At 35.1% G+C, this 22,660-nt stretch overlaps 1 protein-coding gene across 3 annotated transcripts in view; it reads right to left on the minus strand.

Moving 5' to 3' along the window:
• The window catches only part of LOC114053920 (receptor-type tyrosine-protein phosphatase mu), a 958,135-nt gene that overhangs the window by 421,883 nt on the left and 513,592 nt on the right, over positions 1-22,660 (minus strand). For all 3 annotated transcript variants that reach the window (XM_027877057.1, XM_027877059.1, XM_027877058.1), the window contains exons 10-11: positions 15,322-15,523; positions 13,191-13,293 (exon numbers count right to left, since the gene is read on the minus strand). In XM_027877057.1, the coding sequence (XP_027732858.1) occupies positions 13,191-13,293; positions 15,322-15,523 (305 nt within the window). The remainder of the gene's footprint in view (positions 1-13,190; positions 13,294-15,321; positions 15,524-22,660) is intronic.

Here is a 22,660-nt window from a genome sequence, read left to right on the forward strand (position 1 = left end):
TTTCGAAGAAAACTATTATTTCTTTGGGGATAGAAGGAAATGAAAGTGAGGAGAACCTGGCTACTCAAAAATATTACTGTTTTTCTACAACTCTGGTTATAGAATTCTCTTGACTTCATAAACATACTGTCAACATTCTTTCTATAGATTCTGTAGGTTATATGATCACACATAATTTATCAAATAGCAGATTCCCTCTACATCAAAAATGATATTTATTATCACAAAGCTAACTATTAGCATTATCAGGTTGAGAGCATTAAAAAATGGCAATGCTTACCATACAGGCAAAGAATACCCAGACTACTTTTATTAGACAACATATTTATTTTCTTCTCCTAATATATTAAAATGTTTCTGCTTTCATTATTTTTTAATCATGATCAACAATAAAAACTGATACCTTACATTTATCTGGCACTCTTTACCCAAAAGGTACTCAGAAAGCTAGATACATTTTGTCTAATCTTGCTGAAGACATGGGAATAAACTGCTCAATTTTTGGAGTTGCAAACTCATTTTGCCCAGTTTTCCCAGTGCAATGGGAAATTGGCATTAATGTCCCTCCAAAAACAATTTATTCTTTTCTCTTTGATAGTGTCAGGCCCATTATCTATCTCATAGACAGAATTTTATATATTGAAGATATAATTTGCTGTCATCTAAAATGTAAGGCTGGCAATTTCATTTCAACAATTAGGATGGCAATTTATCTGCTAAAGGGATTTTTACTAGGATATGCTGCTTGAATACAATGAAATCTTTTTCCCTTTAACACAGAATCTTAGAATTTTTAGAGACAGAAAGGGCCTTAGAAAACAAAAGCTATCAGAATCCAAGGATGAAAGGGATCTTTGAGATCATCTAGTCTACCACCCTCATTTCACAATTAAAAAAACTGAGGCCTAATGAGGTTAAATTACTTGTTCAAGTTTAACCAGATGGTAATCTAGCTCCTCCTACTCCAAATCTAATATTCCCTCCACTTTATCAGTCTGCCTCTTCTATTTTAGCTCTGAATTTTTAGCTCAAATAATAAACATGCACTTCTTGTTGCTCAGTCATTTTTCATTAATGTTATAAAACCAGTACATGTCTGAAGCTGGATTTGAACTCAGGTCTTCTTGATTCCAGCTCCAACATTTTAGACACTTTGTGCAACACTCAGTATATGACAATGATGGTGAAACAGCGCCTGTCCTCAAGCAGTTTATATTCTATTGGAAGAGAAAACATACACATGTATAGGTATACACAAAATCTACATCAAATGAATAAAAGGTAGTTTTGGTAGCATGAGCACTATCAGCTTGAGAGATGAGAAAAGATTTCATGTGAAGGTGGTTCTTGAGCTGAATTTTGTAGGAGATCAGGAATTCCAAGAGGCAGAAATGGAAGAGGAAAAAGGATTCTAATCATGGAGAATTGGCAATAGAAAGGTATATAGAAGAGAGATAGACTGCCATGAAAGAGGAACATCAGGAAATAACTAATCTATATAACAAACTATTGCTGATTCATTCCCACAAATATTTAGAATCATAACAGGGGTCATCCCTTGACTCGCTTCTTAAAGATGCCTATTCACTGACTGTGTGTTGCCTCACTCAGAGTGAGAACCTGAAAAGACCTTAGCTTAAAAAGGCCAAGGTCTCCCACTGCATCTAGGACCTTCTCTAGTCGTCCTGATCAATATCTGGCTGGGGGACCCAGATGGCTCTGGAGGAGAAAGGGAGGCTGGTGACTTTGCACAGTCCTCCCTCACTTAAATCCAATACACTTGCAACACTTTTTGGTGTTTTTTTGTGTTTAAGGTTCAATTAAAAAAATCTAAACAGACCATTTTATAGATGCTCAAACACTGTAAAATTCTGCTGAAAAAAAGTCTTAGGTAAAATTCAACATCAACTCATAACTAGAATTTTCTCAGTTTCTGTGTTGATTTTTAAAAAAAAGACCAATTTTGCTCACTCAGGCAAGTTTTATCTAATACAGTTAGTTATTCAATCAATAATATTTTACCAAGTATTTATTACATTCCAATAACTATGCTAAGTGTTTGGGATAATTTCTGCTCTTACAGGGCTTACGTTTTAAGGGAGAGACAATATGTAAATAACAATGTATGTTTAAGATATATACAGTGTAAAATACAGTGTAAACAGAAGGTAATCTTAGAGAGAAGAGACTAGCAGTGCTGCAAGAGGGATGGTGGGGGAGAAGGGGTTGATCAGGAAAGGCCTCTTACAAAAGATAGGATTTGGGCTTGAGTCTTAAAGGAAGCCAGGAGGCCATGGTGAGGAGCACTCCAGACATAGTCAAATAGCCAATAATAAAGTGGGGAAGAGAAGGAGGAGGTCATTGTAGCTGGATGATAGAGTATGTGAAGGAGAGTCAAGCATTAGAAGTTTTAGGAATAGCTATAATATCTATAATGCTAGACTTTGATAAACCTGAATTCAAATATGACCTCAGACTCTTATAGTATGACCCCAAAATAACTTCTATCTCGTTTTTCTGATCTGAAAAATGGAAATTAAAATAGCATTTACTTCCTAGGTTGTGGTGATGATAAAATGAGATAAATATTTGTAAAATGCTTTAAAAGCACTTTATTAATTATTACTATCTCAATATTACTAAGTATTAAGTGTTAATATTTAAGGTGAATATTATATAATTTGTTCATATTAATATATTGTTTAATTTATTATCAATTATATATTGCTATTTTAAAACATTATGTTAGTGTAAGTTATTATTATCATCATCATCATTATTATTAAAAACTTTAAAGACAGAAAGTGCCCAGGTTTGAAAGGGCTTTAAATGATAAACAGAAGATTTTATATTCAATCCTGGATGTAACTAGGAACTATTGGACCTCTTTGGGGCTGGGCGATGGGACAGAGTGAAATAGTCAAACTTTAACCTGAGGAAAATAAATTTGTCAGCTGAATAGAAGATGAATAGGTGTGGATAAAGATTTGAGTCAGAGAAATCAACTACAAGGCTATGACAATAGACTAGTCAACAGATAACAGGGACCTGGCATCAGGGTGATACCCATGTCAGTGAAGAGAAAGAAATGTGAAGGCACACCCAACAAGATTTGACAACAGATTGGCTATGTGGGGGTGAGTGTGAGTCAGGAGAACAGAAATGGGGGTTGCAAGGCAAAGGGGAAGATATAACAATAAAAAGTGCTCATCAGATAAAGGAATTTTGAAGTTCATGAATACAGAAGTGGAATATTTGTGGGTGATGGCAAAATCAAGACTATGACTGTCTCTGTGTGTGTAGCCAAGATAGAGTAAAGGAGTAGATCGAGGGAATTTAGTAGATTGGGGAACTGGGAAGTTTGGGTACTTAAGGGAGCAAGCAACACTGTGTAGAAGTCACCTAGTATGAGGGAAGGAATTGTGGTAGAAAGACTTTGAGGTAAGTACTCTCTAAGGCTGCCTCTAATATATCCTGTTTGCACATAGTTGTCTCCCTCATTAGTCTGTAAGTTTTGTCAGGGCAGGAACTGTTGCTTTGCATCTCCAGCTCTTAACGCAATGCCTGGCATATAGTAAGTTATTTAAGAAATGTTCATTGACTTGAACTCATTGAGGAAAAAAGAAAAAAAATCCTGGGAACTGACAGATAAAGGCCATTAGAACTTGAATTCAGGGATAAATTTAAACAGCAAGGACCTCACAAGAAAAGAGAATGCTGGGTAACGGCGGTAGAAGTAGAGTCCTATAATACCAATATGGGTAAAGGAGTTTTTTGATCATGATTAGTTCATTGGAGACTATAAGTGAAAGGACAACCAATACTAGGAAGGGTAACAAGGGATGTCATGTCATCAGGAGGGAGCCAGGAGCCTTTCTTGAAGAAGAAAGGAAAAGGTTTAATATAAAATCAAGTTTGTTATATTTTGACGCACTAAGTAAAATCTTTCTACCAAGAAAAAGGAATTTACATCAGATGCTGAAACTAGCAATATTTTTACCCTGAATTAGACCTTCACAGCTTTAATTCTACTGTATTGTTAAGGTAATAATTACATTTTTTTATATGAAACAATGGATAAAATTTTCCTCTGTTTTATGCTTGGCACATTCAATTTAGAATGATTAATCTATAACCTACCCATGACTAGGAGTCTACAGGAAAAAAACTGAACTTCCCTCAGTGTTTACCAAGGCAGTGATATTCCAGAGGAGAAAGGAGGAGAAACATGTGGGCAGGCAGCTCTCAGTGCTATAACATAAAGGTTTCTCTAAAAGTTTTATAAAAAGTCACATTTCTGTATGACAAATCGTATTTTGAAATATTAAGGAAACATGTCATTTAAAAGAATTCTGCTATGACTTTTCTGTAAACAAATAATCACTCCTTAATTTATGATTAAAATAGATTTTTTCTTTTATACTATTAGGCTTGATTAAAGCAAGGTATGCCTGTGCAGGTAATGGTAAGTGACTTGGGACACTTCTATAACAAAGTATTTTCTCCCTCAATGAGAGTAACCTTGAACATCATAGTCCCAATGTGCTATCTGAGAAGCAAACATGAACTAAAGAAAATAAAGATGGGAAAAGTAGTTAGATCAGATCAAAAATACATTGAGGAATGCTAAGTGAAAGGTGAAATAATTTTGAGGGTGTCAAGGGAATAGTTCGTAATATATCAGAAAGAGGGGATGATAACTGCAAAATTGGAGCAAAATCAAAGATAGTATTACTACTGAAAATAATAGAGGATTGAGAAGACATAAATAACTAGTGAGCCATATGTCTGCTCCTTTAGCTCTACAAAATCTTTATTAGTATAATCTGAACATATACAGAACATCCTTGATGAAAATATGAGAAGGGAACAGGCACTTTTCCACAAATAATATTGGATCACAGCTTTATATTCACAAATTTGATCAAAGTTACAAAGTATAAAAGATTCCAGTCGTACTTACTGTTTATTCACTCTATTAAAATTTTTTATAAAAGCACCTTATAAGCATATATTACATGTTTAATATATGTCAGTCATTATGGTAAATGCTGGAGATTTAAAGAAAGGCAAAAATAAGGTTCCTACCCTCAAAGAACTCACATTCTAAGATGGAAGAGAATTTGAAAGTAATTACATACATAGAAGATTATAATATATAGTGAAAATGGAATGTATTATCAGGAGGGCATTAGTTCAAGCTGAAAGGGACCTTAGAAAGCTTCTAGTCAATTCCCTTTATTCTGTAGATCAGAATTCTTTGGTTTAGAGAACAAAAGTGGGGCAGCTGTCTCCAGAAAATCATTATTAATATGCATATTACTGAAAACCAGGAGACTGTTCCTAGCATTCTCCCACAAGCACATTAGAATGAATTGGTGAATCACACTAATGAATTGACATCTTGGAAGATATGCAGTACTGGGTCTTGAAATGAAAAAATATAAAACAGAGGAGTTTGATTAGCGGTGAAGGGATGAGGGAGAAAGCAATAACATTGAAAATATGCAAGTCCTGGATAGTCAGGATGATGGTAAGGAGGTGAGTGACTGGTGGATCAGAAAGAGAGGATAAACCCCTCGACTGGAGAATGACTGAACAAGCTGTGGGATATGATAGTAATGGAAAACTATGGTGTTATAAGAAATGACGAGCAAGACGTTTTCAGAAAAACCTAGAAAGACTTGATGCAAAGTGAAGTGAGCAGAACCAGGATACCATTATACACAGTAACAGCAATATTATACCATGATCAACTATGAATGAATTAACTATTCTCAGCAACCAATTCTGAAGGACTTATGATAAAAAATGCTGTCTACCTCCAAAGAAAGAACTAGTAAGAGTCTGAAATCAGATCAAAACATATTTTTTTTACTTTCTTTTTCTTTTTTTTGTGTGATTTTTTCTTTTGCAACATGACTAATACAGAAATAAGTTTTGCATGACTGCACGTGTATAATCTATATCTAATTGCTTACCGTCTCAGAGAGAGGGGAGTGAGGGGAGGATAAGGATTTAGAATTCAAAATTTTTTTTTAAAAGTTGAAAATGGTTTTTATATGTAATTTGAAAAACATAAAAAACTTACAAATAAAAGAAAGAGACAGAATACTAGTGTGAGTTTCTCAATGGAGCAATTATAGATATCAAGGCACATTGAGGGACATGTGAGAAAATCTGAAAGACTAGATGGTAAGAGGAGGAAGGTGCTGAAAACATACTGTTTCATAATATTGCTTCAGTCGGGGCTTAGTAAAGAAAGTGCATAGAAGCATGTAAACAGGCTTCTTAAGATCTAAGACATGGAATATTTCCCTATATAACTTCTTTTTTTTTTAGGCAATTGGTGTTAAGTGACTTGCCCAGGGTCACACAGCTAGTAAGCGTCAAGTGTTTGGTCTGAGGCTGGATTTGAACTCACAGGGCCAGTGGTCTATCCACTGCGCCACCTAGCTGCCCCTCCTACATAACTTCTAATAGGAAAATGACATTCTAACAATCTTTCATGCAAAGCTTGACTAAAGCTTTTAAAATTGATAGTGCATTATAGTTTCTATCAGGATACTTAAAAAACTACCTCTCGGGTATTAAGAAAAAAAAAAGAAATTCTTAACAATTCCAAAAAAGACCTCACATAAATTCACTCATATATATATATATATATATATATATAAAATATATATAAAATGTTTGTAAGATGTTGATGAGATACAAGTATGTATATCCCCATATACAATTCATTTTCTTAACATCTTTCTCCAATATTACTTTTTAGCTATTTAAGTAAATGGAAGATTGTAACTATGTATATAAAAGTTATTGTTGAATATTAATTTACCTTGTGTAGGGAATTTAAAATTCAGGAGGAAAAACAAATAAAAATGTGATTCTTTTTTCTTGACTTGGCATAAACACAGGTGAACAGCCATATAGATTGATTATGGTCCTAAACTATCAGCATTTATAATTGCTTTGTGTTTCCTAAATGACCTTTTTCCAAACCAAGCATGTCCCATATGCCCCCAAAATGTAACTCCAGTGACAGAAAACATTCAAAAACATCATTTTTGATGAGGATGATGATGATGATTTCCTATCACCAAGAGCATTAAGTTGTTTTTCCAGTAGTGGCATTAGAGTGCCCCCTGATTCACCTCTGCTCTCCTGTCTAATCCCCTGAGGCCAATGCATAATGTGTCAATGGCTGGCTAAGAATAAAAGCAGAGTTTGTGGTCACACTCTGTGATTTTACAATAAGCCTAACTAGTTTATATGAGGATAGAAGCCACAAAGTTACTAGCAATGCTCTCAATTACATGAAGAAAATATGAATAAATTGCCTTATCTTGTCCTCAGTGAAGCAAAAACTAATCCTTCTTTACCTAGGAAACAGAGCACATATGATGTATACAACAAAGGTGTGACCATGATGTATATCAATAAATGATTTACCTTTAGTAGACTTCAAAGTTCTTCAACCTTTCTCTCCTATCTGCCATGAAATAAACACTTAAATTGCTACATATTCATATAGAGATGTATTCTTAACATGTTATAGAATTTAGAATAGTATATAGTCTCTAGATAGATATCTATATCTATCTCTATCTCTAGAATATATCTTATACAGAAAATATCTATAAATATGGATATATAGAACATTTCTATATGTAACTATATAAGGGTGTTTTCTATAAATAACTTATTTTGTAGCATAATGGTTTATATTATAGTATAAATTATACATATATATACATTATATAAATGTGTGCATGTGAGAGATCCATCCATCTATCATTTTTTGTTTCAAGAGTTGTTTGTATCTTCATATTTGTGAACTCAGAGAAAGAGACAGGCCATCAGCATGAACTTATATGAAGAAATGAACAAAAGTTGCATAGCATACACAGGCATGGATACGTTATAACATTACTACTAGAGTATACATCCACACACATAAGGTTAAAGATCCATTGGAGTATATATAGTTTGACTACCAGTGCTTAGGTGGACAGGCCAAGGTGTTACATGGTAAGTGTAAATACATCACTGAAAATAAAGTATTAAAATAAATGTAGTTATACATTTTAGGAAACTCAACAGCACCCAACATTTTTGAAACCATTCAACATTTTAGGAATTTTTGTTTAATATACATACACAGTGGATAATTTTTTAGGAAAATGAATATACTCCATTGGTTTTCTATATGTTTTCAACTCAGGGGCTTCTAATGCACATACCAAAAGAAAAAAAGACACTATCCCTAAAACAGCACAGTTAAAAAAAATCAGTGAAAACAAAATGTCAAATTATTAAACTCTAATGTGTTCTTTGGGACAGCTAGGTGGCACAGTGGATAGAGCTCCAGGCCTGGAGTCAGGAAGACCTGAGTTCAAATGTAACTTCAGAAACTTGCTAGTGTGTGACCCTGGGCAAGTCACACATCCCTATTTGCCTCAGTTTCCTCATCTATAAAATTCACTGAAGAAGGAAATGGCAAACCATACCAGTATCTTTGCCAAGAAAATCCCAAATGAGGTCATGGAGAATTGGACATGACTGAAATGACTGAACAACAACAAAAAATATGTTCCAGTATAGTACTATCACTCTGAAGAAATGCAGTTTGTTTCAAAGCAATTATGGGAAAACAAACAGACTACCACCATTCCCATATATTGCCTGTAGCTATGAGCCATTAGAATAAGTAGCAAACACATTATTAATCAGTGAGATTGAGCTACACAGTAGATGAGATAAGCATTACAAGTAGAAAAAAACATGAGAAAGATATTTTTTGTTGTCGTTAATATAACAAAAGCACAGCTTCTGTAAAATTTATCCTTCACTTCAAGCAACTTCAGCGCTTGCCAAAAATCTTTCTAAAGATTGTACGTATATTTATTGAACAGTGGTGAGGAAGAGAAAGAATAGCAAGACGATTCTAAATAGGAAAAAGAAATACAAGGTTTCTCTGTCATACGGAAGGATGAAAGTTGAACCCAATCAGAGAGGTAAAAAATCCTGACCCCCTAAGTCTCTGAGTTAATGACTTGACTGCCGGAATTTGTGTTCTTCTCATCTATCTCAGAATTAAATACTTTGAGGTGATAGAACTGATGTGTTGATCAATAAAAAGACAACAATCATTTAAACCGTGAGTTAAGGGCAATTTCAAGAATCTGCATTAACCAAGCTGGGGTGACTGGAAGAGAATCGATTGATCCAGTCACCTTACTTAGTGAAGAGCATAAATGAGATATGGCCAAATTTTCAACACCAATGAATATAGATTAAAGAAAAAAAATAAAATCAATGAAAAGCATGGGTTTTGGAAATGTACAATCACAGTATCTTTGAAAACATAATACTAAGCACAATTTGGGCAAGTAAACAGATGCTCACTTTCATTTCTATTCTTTCTTCTATTTATCATATTCGCTCGGGGAGCACTTTCTTGTGTTTGATTACATGAGTGTTTTATAAATCTCCAGATGTGTTCATCTGTTTTTGTCTACTCTGTAGCTTTGTGTTTAAAATCCCTTTTACCACCCTAATCAGTGTTCTTATATCCCCAAAGAGCAAATGAATTCTAAGGATTTTAAAATCCTCCACTTAGCTTTAGGGTATTATAGCTACAATTTCCAAACTAACCACTTCAACTAGATCTTCTATCCACTTCAAGAGATAATCAGTCTCATTATGGTCCAACATACAACTAACTAATCCCCTTAAAGGGAACATCTACTTTTTAACAGCAACAAAAAGGTAATCTATGACAGGTGAGACTGAAATAAGTTTACTGTTAAACTTGAATGTCTATTAAGAAAATTCAACTTTCCTAACGGAAAACAGTTTCCCTTCTATTTAAGTCAGGAACCCAATCCAGGGTTTTACATGAATCAAGGACATGCCACCTACTCCAGAGGCCTCTAATGATTAACTATAGTTAGTCATATGTGATGTTTAAAAAGTTTGAAAGACATAATTTCTGGGTAATTTAATCATTTTATTAATAATGCCAGCATGTTTATTTTTAAAAAGGATGGTCACTTAGCTGTCTCTCTCTTAGAACAAAGACAACAATGGCAGCTGGCTCATCCCTCTGCATGGCAATCAATTCTGATTGGTTCACAATTAATGAGAGAATGAATGTTACAATGAGGGTCTAAACCTATTCAAATGAACTCTGAATATGTTACTTACTTACCCCCAGTCTTGGGCAATCTATTCAAAGAATTTATCCCCACCTAAACTTGAGTAGAGCACAATGGCTTCCCCACCTGGGTGGGGTCGGAAAATGTCCTTCAAGAGACTGAATTTTTAAATCAGGACTCTCCCCAAATCACTGGCTATTAATAATCATTTATTTCACTTGGCTGTTTTCTCCTTAGATTTAGACACAGCATATAGTTTGATCCTGTCTGATACAGTGGTTTACATTTTGTATTATATGCATTTTTGTAAAGTCCTGTAACTTTATTAGGAATTGAGAATGGACCTGTGATTTCACTGGTATAGGGAACTACCAGGTTCTACTTGTTCTGCCTTCTACAAATGAAGTTCAGCATCTTCTCCACCTTCTTACTTGACCCACTGTTCATATACTAACCTATTCATCCATCTATTTACACAGGGTGTATGTGTGTGTATGTGTGTGTGTGTGTGTATACATATATATATATATGCACATATATGCACAAATGTATACATGCATAGGTATTATATGTATATGCATATCCTTTAAAATGCATCTTTAAGAATGAGCACAAACAAAAATTCCAATTTATTTAAATTTAATATGTTCTAGTACCATATTATTACATTACTCTGAAGAAATGTAGTTGTTTAAAAGCAATTACGGGAAAATAAAGATATTAGTACATTTTTGGAGAAAAAGGACAAATCATTTCCCCAGTCAGTGATGTTCCATGGAGGCACAGACCATGCCTTTTCTGAATTTGACTTCTTCCTAATACTCTCCACTATTCTTTAAACATAATAGTTACCTAATAAATATTTATTGAATTTTTCTGTAGGACTTGAACATTCAGGAAAATGTTAACAGGAGGAAATAATTGACGGAGCAAGATCCAGGAGGAGGGAGGGAGGACAGGATGAGATCAAAAGGTTAGGAACCCTCTTTTCTTGATACTATAGAACAATCTGGAAGCAGTGAGAATGAGTAACCTCTTGAAAATCCTTTTAACTTCAGCAAAAACATAACTTATGATTTCCCAGAAATGCTGTTGGCATTAAGCTTAGCTTAGAAAAGTTGGTTCAATCACAATGCTAGTGGAACTAGGGCTATACGTTAATCTCCATTGGAGCAAGTTAGTTGCATATAAAGAAAAGGGTCCTTTCTCTACAACTCGAAATCTTATGATCCTATTTTTGTTCCACACTCATAGACTGTAACCCCAAGTCCTGGAAAACCAATAAAATCCATATCAGAGCCACTGTCAAAGACAGTGTTTAATCAGTTCAACTCACAACTATCAAAAATGAGAGTAGATATTTATGTGGCATTTTGCATTCATTAACTCATTTGATCCTCACAACTATCCAGTGGGGTAGATATTATTATAATCCCCATTTTTCAGATAAAAAAAAGAAGACTCTGAGAGGATAAATGATGTGGCCATTGTCACATAGTTGGTAAATGTCAGATTTGGAATTTAAACCCATCTCTCTCAACTGTAGGCCCAATACTCATTCTATTACATTTCTCTACTAGACAGGTAACCCCAAAAGTCTCATGTTTACAATGACGATGATGAAGACGATGATGAAGACGATGATGAAGACGATGATGATGATGATACATTGTTTTACAACAATAGGGCATATTTACAGTTTTCATAGTGCTTTCACATTGAGCCCAACTGGATAATAAGATGAAGCAAAAATGTTTTACGAACATCTCCAGACTTTTTATATAAAAGTCTCCAGCAATTCCTCTATAATTCTGAAGCCTTGGATTAACTCAGATTCTCTCTCGTTTTATTGCCTCACCTTTTCTCTAAGGCAAACTGTTTTTAGGAGAAAAATCACTCTATCACAAATGTCTGATTTAAATGTCAACAGGTGCTCTACTTCTATTCTCTGGAATTTAGACCAGGTATTTTATGCAAAACAGAAAGTAATCTAATTGGTCTTAGAATACCTTTGATACTGTTAGAGAAAAGCACAGAGTGACATTTCCACTCCTTTGTGATGGGATAGAACCATATATCAAAAATGAACTAAAATTATCAAAATCTTCAACAGCAATATGGGCACAAGAGATTTTTATAGATCTTAATTCTGAGGGCAATTTTTTTCTTGAAGTAATGACACATATTAATTATCAAGAAACTTTTTCCTTATAATTCAAAGGTAAAGAGTTTAAATTCCCTACAGAACAAGTGTAAACTTCATTTATATAGATTAATGAGATATGTCAAGTTCATATTTAGAGCAATTCAGCTTTCTTCTACTCTTTCCTATAAAAACAGATTTCTTTAATTCTACTGACTGTAAGATTAACATATAATCTTATGCCAGTATATAATATACAAAGTATCATGGAATGAGGATTTATGGTCATTAACACTGGTAGTAAAAAAGAAAAACACACTCAAATCTGGTCAGATATAGATTCTACAATCTTTTTCTTTCCAATATGGCCTCCTATATACATATAACTATACTTATATAGATATATGTATATATGTGTAGATGTATATATTTTAAGACATGCATTTTATACTCAATTTTAAAAAAAATTAATTACCTCACTAAAATTGGAGGCAAACAAAAATGAGAGATTATTAAAAATAGATGGCTCAGGACAAAAATGTAATTTGCTCTTGAACTCTAAACGCTGCAGTCAAGCAATTACCTTCATAAGTAAAGAAACCACCCACCCAACAAGGACTGGGGCTTTGTTCCTTATCTTCAAAGAACAAGCCACTTGCATCTGGATCAAATCCTTTAAACAATAATTGAGCAGCCAACATCAAAGCACTTTCATTTTTCCTTAGCTATTTAACTTAATTAGAGCTAATAAAGATATGGGTTTACAAGCTGGCTGCCGGGTGGGAAAAAAAAAATCCCTAAGAAACACAGTCAAGAAATTAATGAATTGGATGTTAATATCCAGAAGACTCCTTGCTCCTGCACCCAGACCCCCTGGCCCATACCTGACAGGAGCGCCTCGACTCTGGGCTGGCTTCAGCAAAACTGTCACAGTATTATCAGTCTGATTCAGGGGTGTTTCCAGTTCATATGCTGGCATCAAAGGTGCTGCAAAAGGAAACAAGACAGAGCAAAAGGAAATGAGAGAGAGAGAGACTCGTTATGTTTGATTTACTTGGTTGCAGATTTGGATTTTCCTGAGCAGTTTATTTTTTTTTTAAATCTTCCTTCCAAGGCAAAGAGCACATGAAAAATACCGAGCTCTGTAGTGAAGTGGTGGCCATAGCCACAAAATGACTTTATTTACATTCCCCTACATGTATATCTAAAGAAGCTAGGCAGAAGACAGAATGGGTACAGTCTTTTTATTTAGCATTCTTTTTTTTCAAACTGGAGTACAAAATTAACTACATTAATTCCAAGGCCAATTTTTAAAACGTGTTATGGCCAGAAAAATTAAATTTCAGTATACTTTTGCTATAAATAATATTCTTCAGACTGTGGGTCCAGATGCCCAAAGAGTCCTCAGGGAGGCTGGAAGGTGTTGCTAAATTTGAAGTATTGAGGCTATCATTATCAGTAAGGCAATGTTTTCTCTTCTCAAGTTCCTCTTACCAAGGATCTTCTGAGAGAGCTTTTGGTCCTATTATGAGCCCAGGCAGAAAACTAAAGGCTTTCAAAATCAAGGAGACTGCTAGTTTCATGCGAGCGTGTTCTGTGAAGGGATGATTAAAGAGGCATGGAGAGAGGATACATCCATAGGAGAAAGCATTCAGTGATAAGGATTAGTAGAATGTAAGCTCCTTGAGGGCAGGGGCTGTTTCATTTTTTGTTTTATAGCCTGGTGCCTAGTACGATGTTTGGCACAAAGTAAGTATTAATCAATGTTTTTTTAATTGAATTAAAAAATTTTGGAAACACTACTTTAAAGTATTTAACAAAAATTCTTGTGCCTTATCTAGAAAACCCATGGATTGTTTCTTAGTACTATTATATTCTGTTAGTGTTGTTTCTGGGAGTTTTATGGTGAAGTCTACATTCCCAAAGTCCTTGTCAGATTATTCATTGTTTACCCTTTTCCTCTAGCTTTGTCATGATCAATTTATATTAAATTTACAATCACATTTGAATTCAGATTCAAAATTATCTTCATTGGCTTATATACCATAAATTTATCCTTTGAGTGACAAGTGATCAAAAAGAAACTTTAAACTTCACCCCCACCAAAAACCTGCTGGAAAATTGGCAGTGTTCCTCAGTGTTTTCTTGCTATCAATTATCCACCCAAAAGTTTAATAAAATAGTAAAATAATAAAAGTTTAATAAAATAGTAATGATGAGTAGGAGTCAAAATGAAAACACTGTACCAACTAAAAATCTGATTGGGGTTTCCCTCCAAAATGAGAAATAGGCACCCAACTGCCTAAAAGTTTTGAAAAATTTCAAGACCCCTTTGGAGAAATGAACTCCATCACTGGTATGTATCTCACAGCAGATGTCCAACTTAATTCCCCAAACAGGAATGAGAAAAATCAGCCCAAAAAGACTCCCCACATAGTTATACATCTCTGTAAACACATTTAAAATGTCTGGCCACTGAAGGGAGGTACAGTTGAATTTCTAAAAAGTTAGAGGTAACTATGTCTTGGGCTGTCAGTCTTCATTCTTCATCCTGTGTATCTATTAGAGAAGGAATTACCCTGGGAGGTTACTAACCTCTATAAGCAAACTCTATCCACATAACAGAAAGGCATTTCTGCTGAGTTCTCAATAGTCCATGGCTCATTACTGAAATTTTCCAGCACTGTCTCTGGGCTAATTCAGAATTGTGTAAGGGATGAGTGAACACTGAACAGAACCCTCTGTCTCACTTCCAAAACCCTAACACTAAATCCTGAAACAGCAGCAGACATTGTTGTACCTGCTTCATTTCTGTGCTTCCATAAATTATGAGTTACACAATTTTGAAAAGGTAATCTCAAGAGCCCCACAAATCAGACTGTGGGACATCCAAAAATTTCAAACGTTTCAAAATGTCTTTTTGTCTGGCCAGTCCTGAAAATGGACTGTTTATTTAGCATCCAAAGGATGACACTGCTTTTGATGAAGGACACAGTCATTCACTTTCAACAATACCTGATATTTTTGTGGTAAATTGATTTGTTGCTGGAGGTCCAAAGCCCTTGGCTGTGCTTGCTCGGATAGTAAAGGAGTATGTGGTACCCGGATACAGTCCAAAAAAAAGGAAATGAGTTTCATTTCCCAGCTTTGAAACTCTTCCACTTTGATTGGATAAATCTATTTCTGGGTCAAAGGAACTGACTGCCTTGTAGGTGATCTGCAAAAGAATAAGAATGTGATAAAATATCTTGAGCAGATGGACAAGATTGCATCTTTATCCAATAAACCCTTCTGATGTATGCACTGTCAGACATTTTATGATAAGCTATCCTGCTCCCTCAGACTTTTCAAATCCTGAATCCAATGAAGGGACACAGGAATTCAGCCAAGACAGTTATGAGTTATTACTTTTATAGACAGGAAGAACTTGGGGCCAGACAGTTTATGGTGTTAAAGATGGGTTCAGGCTTAAGCTAATACTTTGAATTTGCTTGCCTTCAAAATGTCTAAATCATGCTACTGTTTGAACAAAAAAATGCAATTAACCACACAAGATAAAGGCCTAATATGCTTGTAGTTCCATTTCTAATCAATGTGGCTATTATTAGACTCTATGCCATAAGAGATAGTCCTCTTTTGATAGCAAAAGTAGTTTTAGATGTTTTGCCACAAAGTAAGCCGAGGCATTTGTATTTGAAATTGAAACTCTGGTTTTCTTCGGTAATCCTGGCTATCAATCAAGACTGCAGGGTTTTACTTTGGGCTGAAATGTGAACTCATCCAAATGTACAGACATAGGAAGAAAGTCCTCTATTAAAGTTCTACTCTGATGCCTTATTGGTATGTGGAATGCCATCCGGCAAATCTGATGAGCTAGAAATAGAGAGGCTCTTAACTATGAGGCCTTGTTCTTCTATCCAAGGGCTCATCACTGAAAAGTTAGTCACCAGGTTGATTTCTTTTTTGCCTTGAAAATTCATGTCATTAAGGTGATGTGATTAGAATTGAGAGGTTGCATGGTATAAAGCATTGGACTTGAAGTCAGGAAGATGTAGGTTCAAATCTCCCCTCAGACACTTAATAGATAGAAGTGGAAGCATTATTCATAGAGGTGAAACAATAAATCTTTCAAAAACTGATGTATGAAGAACAGACAAGAGTCTTTGCATTTTGTCCTGTCAAGTGCTACTCATTTTTATTTTAACTTAAACCTCCAAAACGAGTTCATCACACGTTCCAAAGTAAGAGTTTTCAGTGGTGATTGCTGACTTCCACTGGCTTTAATGACATAATTTCTAAATTAGGAACCGATTCAAAAGTTTTAAATTGCAAAACCAAGCACTTTTTTTGCTCTTAAATTGGTAGACTCACTTGTAATTTATGTACATGAACACGAACACTGTTATTATACAAAGTGATAATTGACATTCTTTTTTTCTTATGTTTATACCATATCATTATAATTAAGAAGACCTCTGAAAGAATATTTAGATCGAATCAACTAAGCTTCAGCAAGAAAATGTTTGCTCTGTACTTCAATCACAACCACGTTTGACATGATCAGACTGGTAGAATATTCAGGATATCAACCCTTTAACAGATTTTACTCACAAAATATTCTCTGTCATACACTTAAGCTGACCTGGGGAAAAAAAAAACATAAAACATGACGGTCTTTTGCCTAGATCTCTATTCTTAGCTGTCAGGATAACCCATTAAGCTAGACACCTGTGGTTCAAGTATGCTTAACCTAGTTATAGATTAAGTCAGCCTTAAAGACCTTTGACGGTACTGCCACCAACCAGCTAGTATTTTCCACTTATTTTCACTCCTGAACTAGCAGTCTTTAAGAACTGATTCCATTCCACCTTAACTCTTCCCAATCTGGTTTCCACTGCACATCACTCTTCTCAAACCATATTTCTGAAGGTCAAAAACTATTTTCTAGTTGCTAAGTCTAGTTTCTTTTCCTCTGTTCTATTTGACATCTGCAATATTCAAAAGAGTGGGAACACCTTTTTTTCTATAACCTTTCTTTTCTCCTGGTTTCCATGATGTCACCAAATTCTATTTTTCCTTCTATTTGTATAACAATTCCACTTCTAGATCCATTGTTCTTCTTTTATCTTTTTCTACCCTTTGAATAAGGCCATTAATTAAGGTTTAGTGCTACGACCTTTGTTTTTTTTAATCTCATTCATTTCCTTGGTCTCAGTGACTACTGCCCTCTACTCCTTTCCACCCAACTTGCTTATTTCCATCGAGGGGACCACCCTTCGTCTAGCCTTCCAGAACTCATTATCTTCCCTCCCAACCCTTCCCCTCTTCCCAGCTTCTGTATGATTGAGAATTTCCCTATGTTAAGCACATTACCACCCTCCAAATCCAAGTCATTCATGATCCCAACCTTGATGTCATTCTCACTTTCAACATTTCTCACAATCAGTTGACAAATTTTGACATTTTAACCTCCATAACATCTCTTCCATTCAACCCTTTTCTCTACTCATATAGCTACCATCTTGGTTCCAGTCACCTCTCACTTGGACTATCACAGTGAGTTTGTAATGGGTCTTCCTGACTCTCTCCTTATTCCAATCTATCTACTCTTCATTTGTCAAATGTTTTGCCTTCTGACCCTGTTACTTCTCTATTCAATAACTTCAATGGCTCTCTATTGCCTTTAGGATAAAATATAAACTCCTCTGCTTGGCTTTTGAAACTCTTCATAACTTAAGCCCCTACCTTATCTTTCCAGTCCCATTTTACATTACTCTCCTTCCCACACTCTATGGTTCAGCTGAACTGGCTTCCTCTCTGTTCCGTTCCCAAGACACTATCTCTCTCCCGGGACTCTGGGCCTTTATAGCAGTCCAGATACATTCCTGCAAGGCAGGAAAGATTGGCCTCTTCTTGTGCACTTGATAGAATCCCACCCTTCCTTCAGGACAGCTCTCAAGTTTATTCTCCCCACTGCTAGAATCCTCTCTCACTATCGTAAATTTAACAACTTAGTGTTTATTCTGTACATTCTTTTATATGTGCACATTGTCTCTCTCAATAGAACATTAGCTCTACTGAAGCTAGGGATTATTTATTTATTTTTCCTATCTCTAGAGATAAGCAAAGTGCCTGATGCTAAATAAATTAAATAAATATTTCTTGATTGTTGGATGAACTGAAATGTAGAAGACTCTCAAATCTACAAGTTCTGATTTTCATTCTCTCTCTCTCTCTCTCTCTCTCTCTCTCTCTCTCTCTCTCCCCCCCCCCCTCCCCTTTTCCATTTCCAACTAGACCACGTAGATTTCTCATTGATATTTAAAAATCCATGTGTCTAAAACTGAACTCAGCCTTCTGTCTAAAATAGTTTCTTCTCTTGATTTGCCTATTTTTGTTTATGGTACTATCATTTTCTCAATTTTGTGGGTCTAAAATTTTAGTTATCTTTAGTTATTTAGTTACTCTTTCCTCTCACTTTCTAATCCCATATTCGGGTACCAAGTCCTATTGGCTCTTCCTTTCTAACTTCTTTCATACGTAACCCTTCCTCTCAGTTTCCACTATTAATCTAGTTCAGGGTCTTAGCCTGTTCTTGGACTACTTACTGTTGTCGCAATAGTATCCTAGCTAGTTTTCTTAACCTTCAGCCTCATATCTCCACTCAATCCTGTACTCCTGTACACAAAAATAATCACTGTCTCGTTACTTTTACCATAATGTCTACATTTCATATCCTGTTATATGAGGTTCAATTAATTATCAATGTATCTTCTCCAGCCTTATTTCATTATTGCCCTATAAGAATTCCATTAGTCAAACTGTTTTATTTTTCACAGAAAGTGTCATACTTTCCCCATGTTTTTTTTTTAACTGTTCCAGTCTATGCCTTGAGAATTCCTTTTCCCTTCCTCTTCCCCTATCTATCCTTTAATACTCAGTGCACGTAGCAAACTTTTTGTTTACCCTTGTCTGACTATCCTATCCTGAAATGATGGGTTTCCCCTTTGAAATCCTATTGCAATTGTTATCCATCTGGCAATTATATGACATGTGATCTCTCTTCTATGGCATTAAACTGATAACTTAAACAAGTCCAGAGAAGTTAATATATTTTAAGTCACATAAGTAGTAAGTTGAGGAGCCTAGATTTTAATGTATGTCTTTTGAATCTAAGTCAAGAACTCCTTCCATTGCATCCTACTATTTCCAGTTTTTCACAGATTCATATTCTTTTCTCTAACTACCATGAAAACGTCTTGAAATCAGGGGTCATAGCTCATCTTTCTCTGTATCGACCATGGTACCTAGAATGCACATAATAAATGCTTAACTATCTTTTTTTAAAGAACTTTGTTGAGACTAGTTGAATCTTAGGGTTGACTCATGAATTTGAGTTTTTTCAAAGGTGGCTAGGAAAGGGGGAAAGGAGGATAAAATGAATGAGTAATTGGTGGAAAATTGTCAGAAAAGAGGATCATGTCTTCTGATACCAAAGAGAGGGGAGAGAAATTAATAGAAAACAGAGAGATAAATCTATCAGCCCATGACAAAGGCATATATTTTGAAGTCTGCCCAATAGTAGGGGTATATTTACCCTAAGGGAAGGTAGCTGTAAGATAGCTAAAGTGAAACTAACTGTCCTTCGTGGAGACCAAACAAATGCCCATATTCAAATCAACTTAGTCAAACCCAGCCCTTCCAGGCAGCAGATGAACAGTGAGCAATAGGGAACTTAGCATGGTGCCTGTCACCTAGGAAGCACTTAATAAATGCTTGTTGACTTGAAGCTCCTAGGACAGCAGATATTGGGGTCTATTTTTACCACTGTCATTACCTCATTGAGCAAGAACTAAGGAAGTCTAAGAATGTGCAAAGAATGAGAACAATGCTCTATTCTTTTAATTTACAAATATTTCCTAATGTTTTTTCCTTTGGTTACATTTATCATACCATCTATATCTATATTTATCTATCTATATTTGATCTTCTCTTATCCTAATGATTCTTTATTTTCATCTTTACTTCCACACATAATTATCAAATTCCACTTCCTTCTCCAAAAAGAGATGCTTGGTTTCCTTTATTATTTAACTTTTTCTTTTCTAATCCATACTCCAGTCCTTGTCTTTTATTTGATGTCCCTATTTTTCCTACTCTCACAGTTCCTTATATTCTGACTGACAGGTCCTCTACATTAACCAGGTTTAATCTCAAGGTATGTAAGATTTTACTTTGAGAAATCATTAGTTACATTATTTTCTGCCAGAGGAATGGTTGGCGGGGGGAGTGGCGGGAGACCCACAATCTTAAAGTCAGAAGATCTGGTTTTCAGTGGCATTTCCATCACTTATCTGATAAGTTACAACAGGCAAGTTATATCAGTTAAGTGTCCTTTTCCTTCTCGGTGAAACACAGCTAATTACATCAGCTCTAGGGACATTTAAGGGTTGTTGCGAAGCTCAAGCAGGCAAAGGATGTAAAGATACTTTGCAAATAGGAGATGCATGGTATTATTATGATTACATGCAAATGGAAGGTATTATTATGATCATGAAAAAAAGAGGACAATGAACATAAAAAGGTGATGGTATTATAGTAGAGAGGACAGAAAAAAGGACTTTGTATCCAGGAAGATTTTATGTTTAGTCATTAAACTCAACTCAAAAAAGTTCTAAGCTTTCCCCTCTGGTACCATGTAAAGTGAATTGATCTGCCGTGCTTATACATATACTTTTATTTTTCAAAAAGCCTGATTTATGACAACTTCATCCATCCTCATTGCACTAGCATTTTAGATTAGTGTTCACCTGGGAGATCCTGTCTGCTAAATTCCAAGAGATTAATGGGTTCTTCTGTTGGGACTTCTATTCTTATTGTTTAAGTATTTAAATGTTTAACGCTGAGAAATATGCATTCCTCTGGCAATAGATGGACACAGCCCGGCTTTCACTGCCCTTGCTCTAGACAAGCTTACGTATCTTTTGAGGCAATTGACTCCCTCTCTCATCATCAAAGCTTTACTTCCAAGGCTGATATCATACTGTTGTTTAGTTGCTCAGATGTGTCCGACTCTTTGTGACCCCATGGTCCAGGCTTTCCACAGGGTTTTCTGGTCTAGGCTACTGGAGTGGTTTGCCATTTCTTTTCCAGTTGATTAAGGCAAACAGAGGCTAAGTGACTTGCCCAGGATTACACAGTTAGTAAGTGTCTGAGGCTAGATTTGAACCCAGGTCTTCCTGACTCTAGGCCCAGCACTCTATCCACTGAGTCATCTAGCTGCCCCAATATATCATATGCATTTTTCTATAAAAATATAGCTGTTTCTCTGCTTAATTTTCATACAAATGAATCATGAAAACATCAGAGAGATTAAAATGACAAACTCTAAAAATTGTGACCAAATAGTCAATTGTCAGAAGTAATTATTAAACAAGGGACAAAGTCATGCATTTTCTTAATATTTCTTCCATTTTACAGTAAGACAGCCATTGAACAACATCAATAGCTCAGCACTGAAATTAGCTTTTTTCTTTTATCGAAATTCCTTTAGCTTTCAATTAATTTTTCTTCCTTTCTTTTTTTCTTTTTTCTTTTCTTTTTTTTTTCTTTTTTTGCATTTCAATACCAAGTTTCAGAAGATTTATGGAAACATAAGTGTAAGGCTAGTTGGGTCAGACATGAGGGTGAACAGTGATGACTGTCTGACAGCTTAGTCTGCTCAGTCTTTTGTCAGATTTTCTGAAAGGTATTCAAGCAGAGGTTCCACATGAGGAGCAGCAGCAATTCCCAGAAACCTAACAACACATAATTTTGTTGAATTTGCATTCAAATAAATGCTAGCTTTAAAAAAATAATCTACCTGCTTACTTTTACTACAATAGGCTTAGTAAAATGATCCTCCTACAAGTGCGGTGATGACTGTCACCACTGCTACTTCTATTTTTTCTTGAACAATTCATCAAAATCTTCTTCACTATGATTCAACTATCTGACATGCATCACTAGATATAACCGCGACACTGAAGTCAAAAGAGAGTGGCTAATTCCTGAAAATCAAGAGTCATTGTTCTATTGGCATTCCCCAAGTGAATTTTATTGACTTTTAAATTGCATAATCTGTATTCTCTACAATTCAGCAACACAATATTTTATAGTTAAGAAACATCAAGATCTAAACTTCTGAAATATTTAAAACTTAAACAAAATAAAACAATTCAATTTTTTAAAGAAAGATAATTTTCAATGCTTTATCTATTTAACATGCAATTACTAACCTGGAAGCACCCAATTCAATACAAATACTCACTCAAAAAGTATATACCACAGATTGTAACTTATATTTATTATATTT

This window comes from Vombatus ursinus, unplaced genomic scaffold, assembly GCF_900497805.2.
Source record: "Vombatus ursinus unplaced genomic scaffold, bare-nosed wombat genome assembly UNPS02014812.1, whole genome shotgun sequence".
NCBI classification, from domain to species: Eukaryota; Metazoa; Chordata; class Mammalia; order Diprotodontia; family Vombatidae; genus Vombatus; species Vombatus ursinus.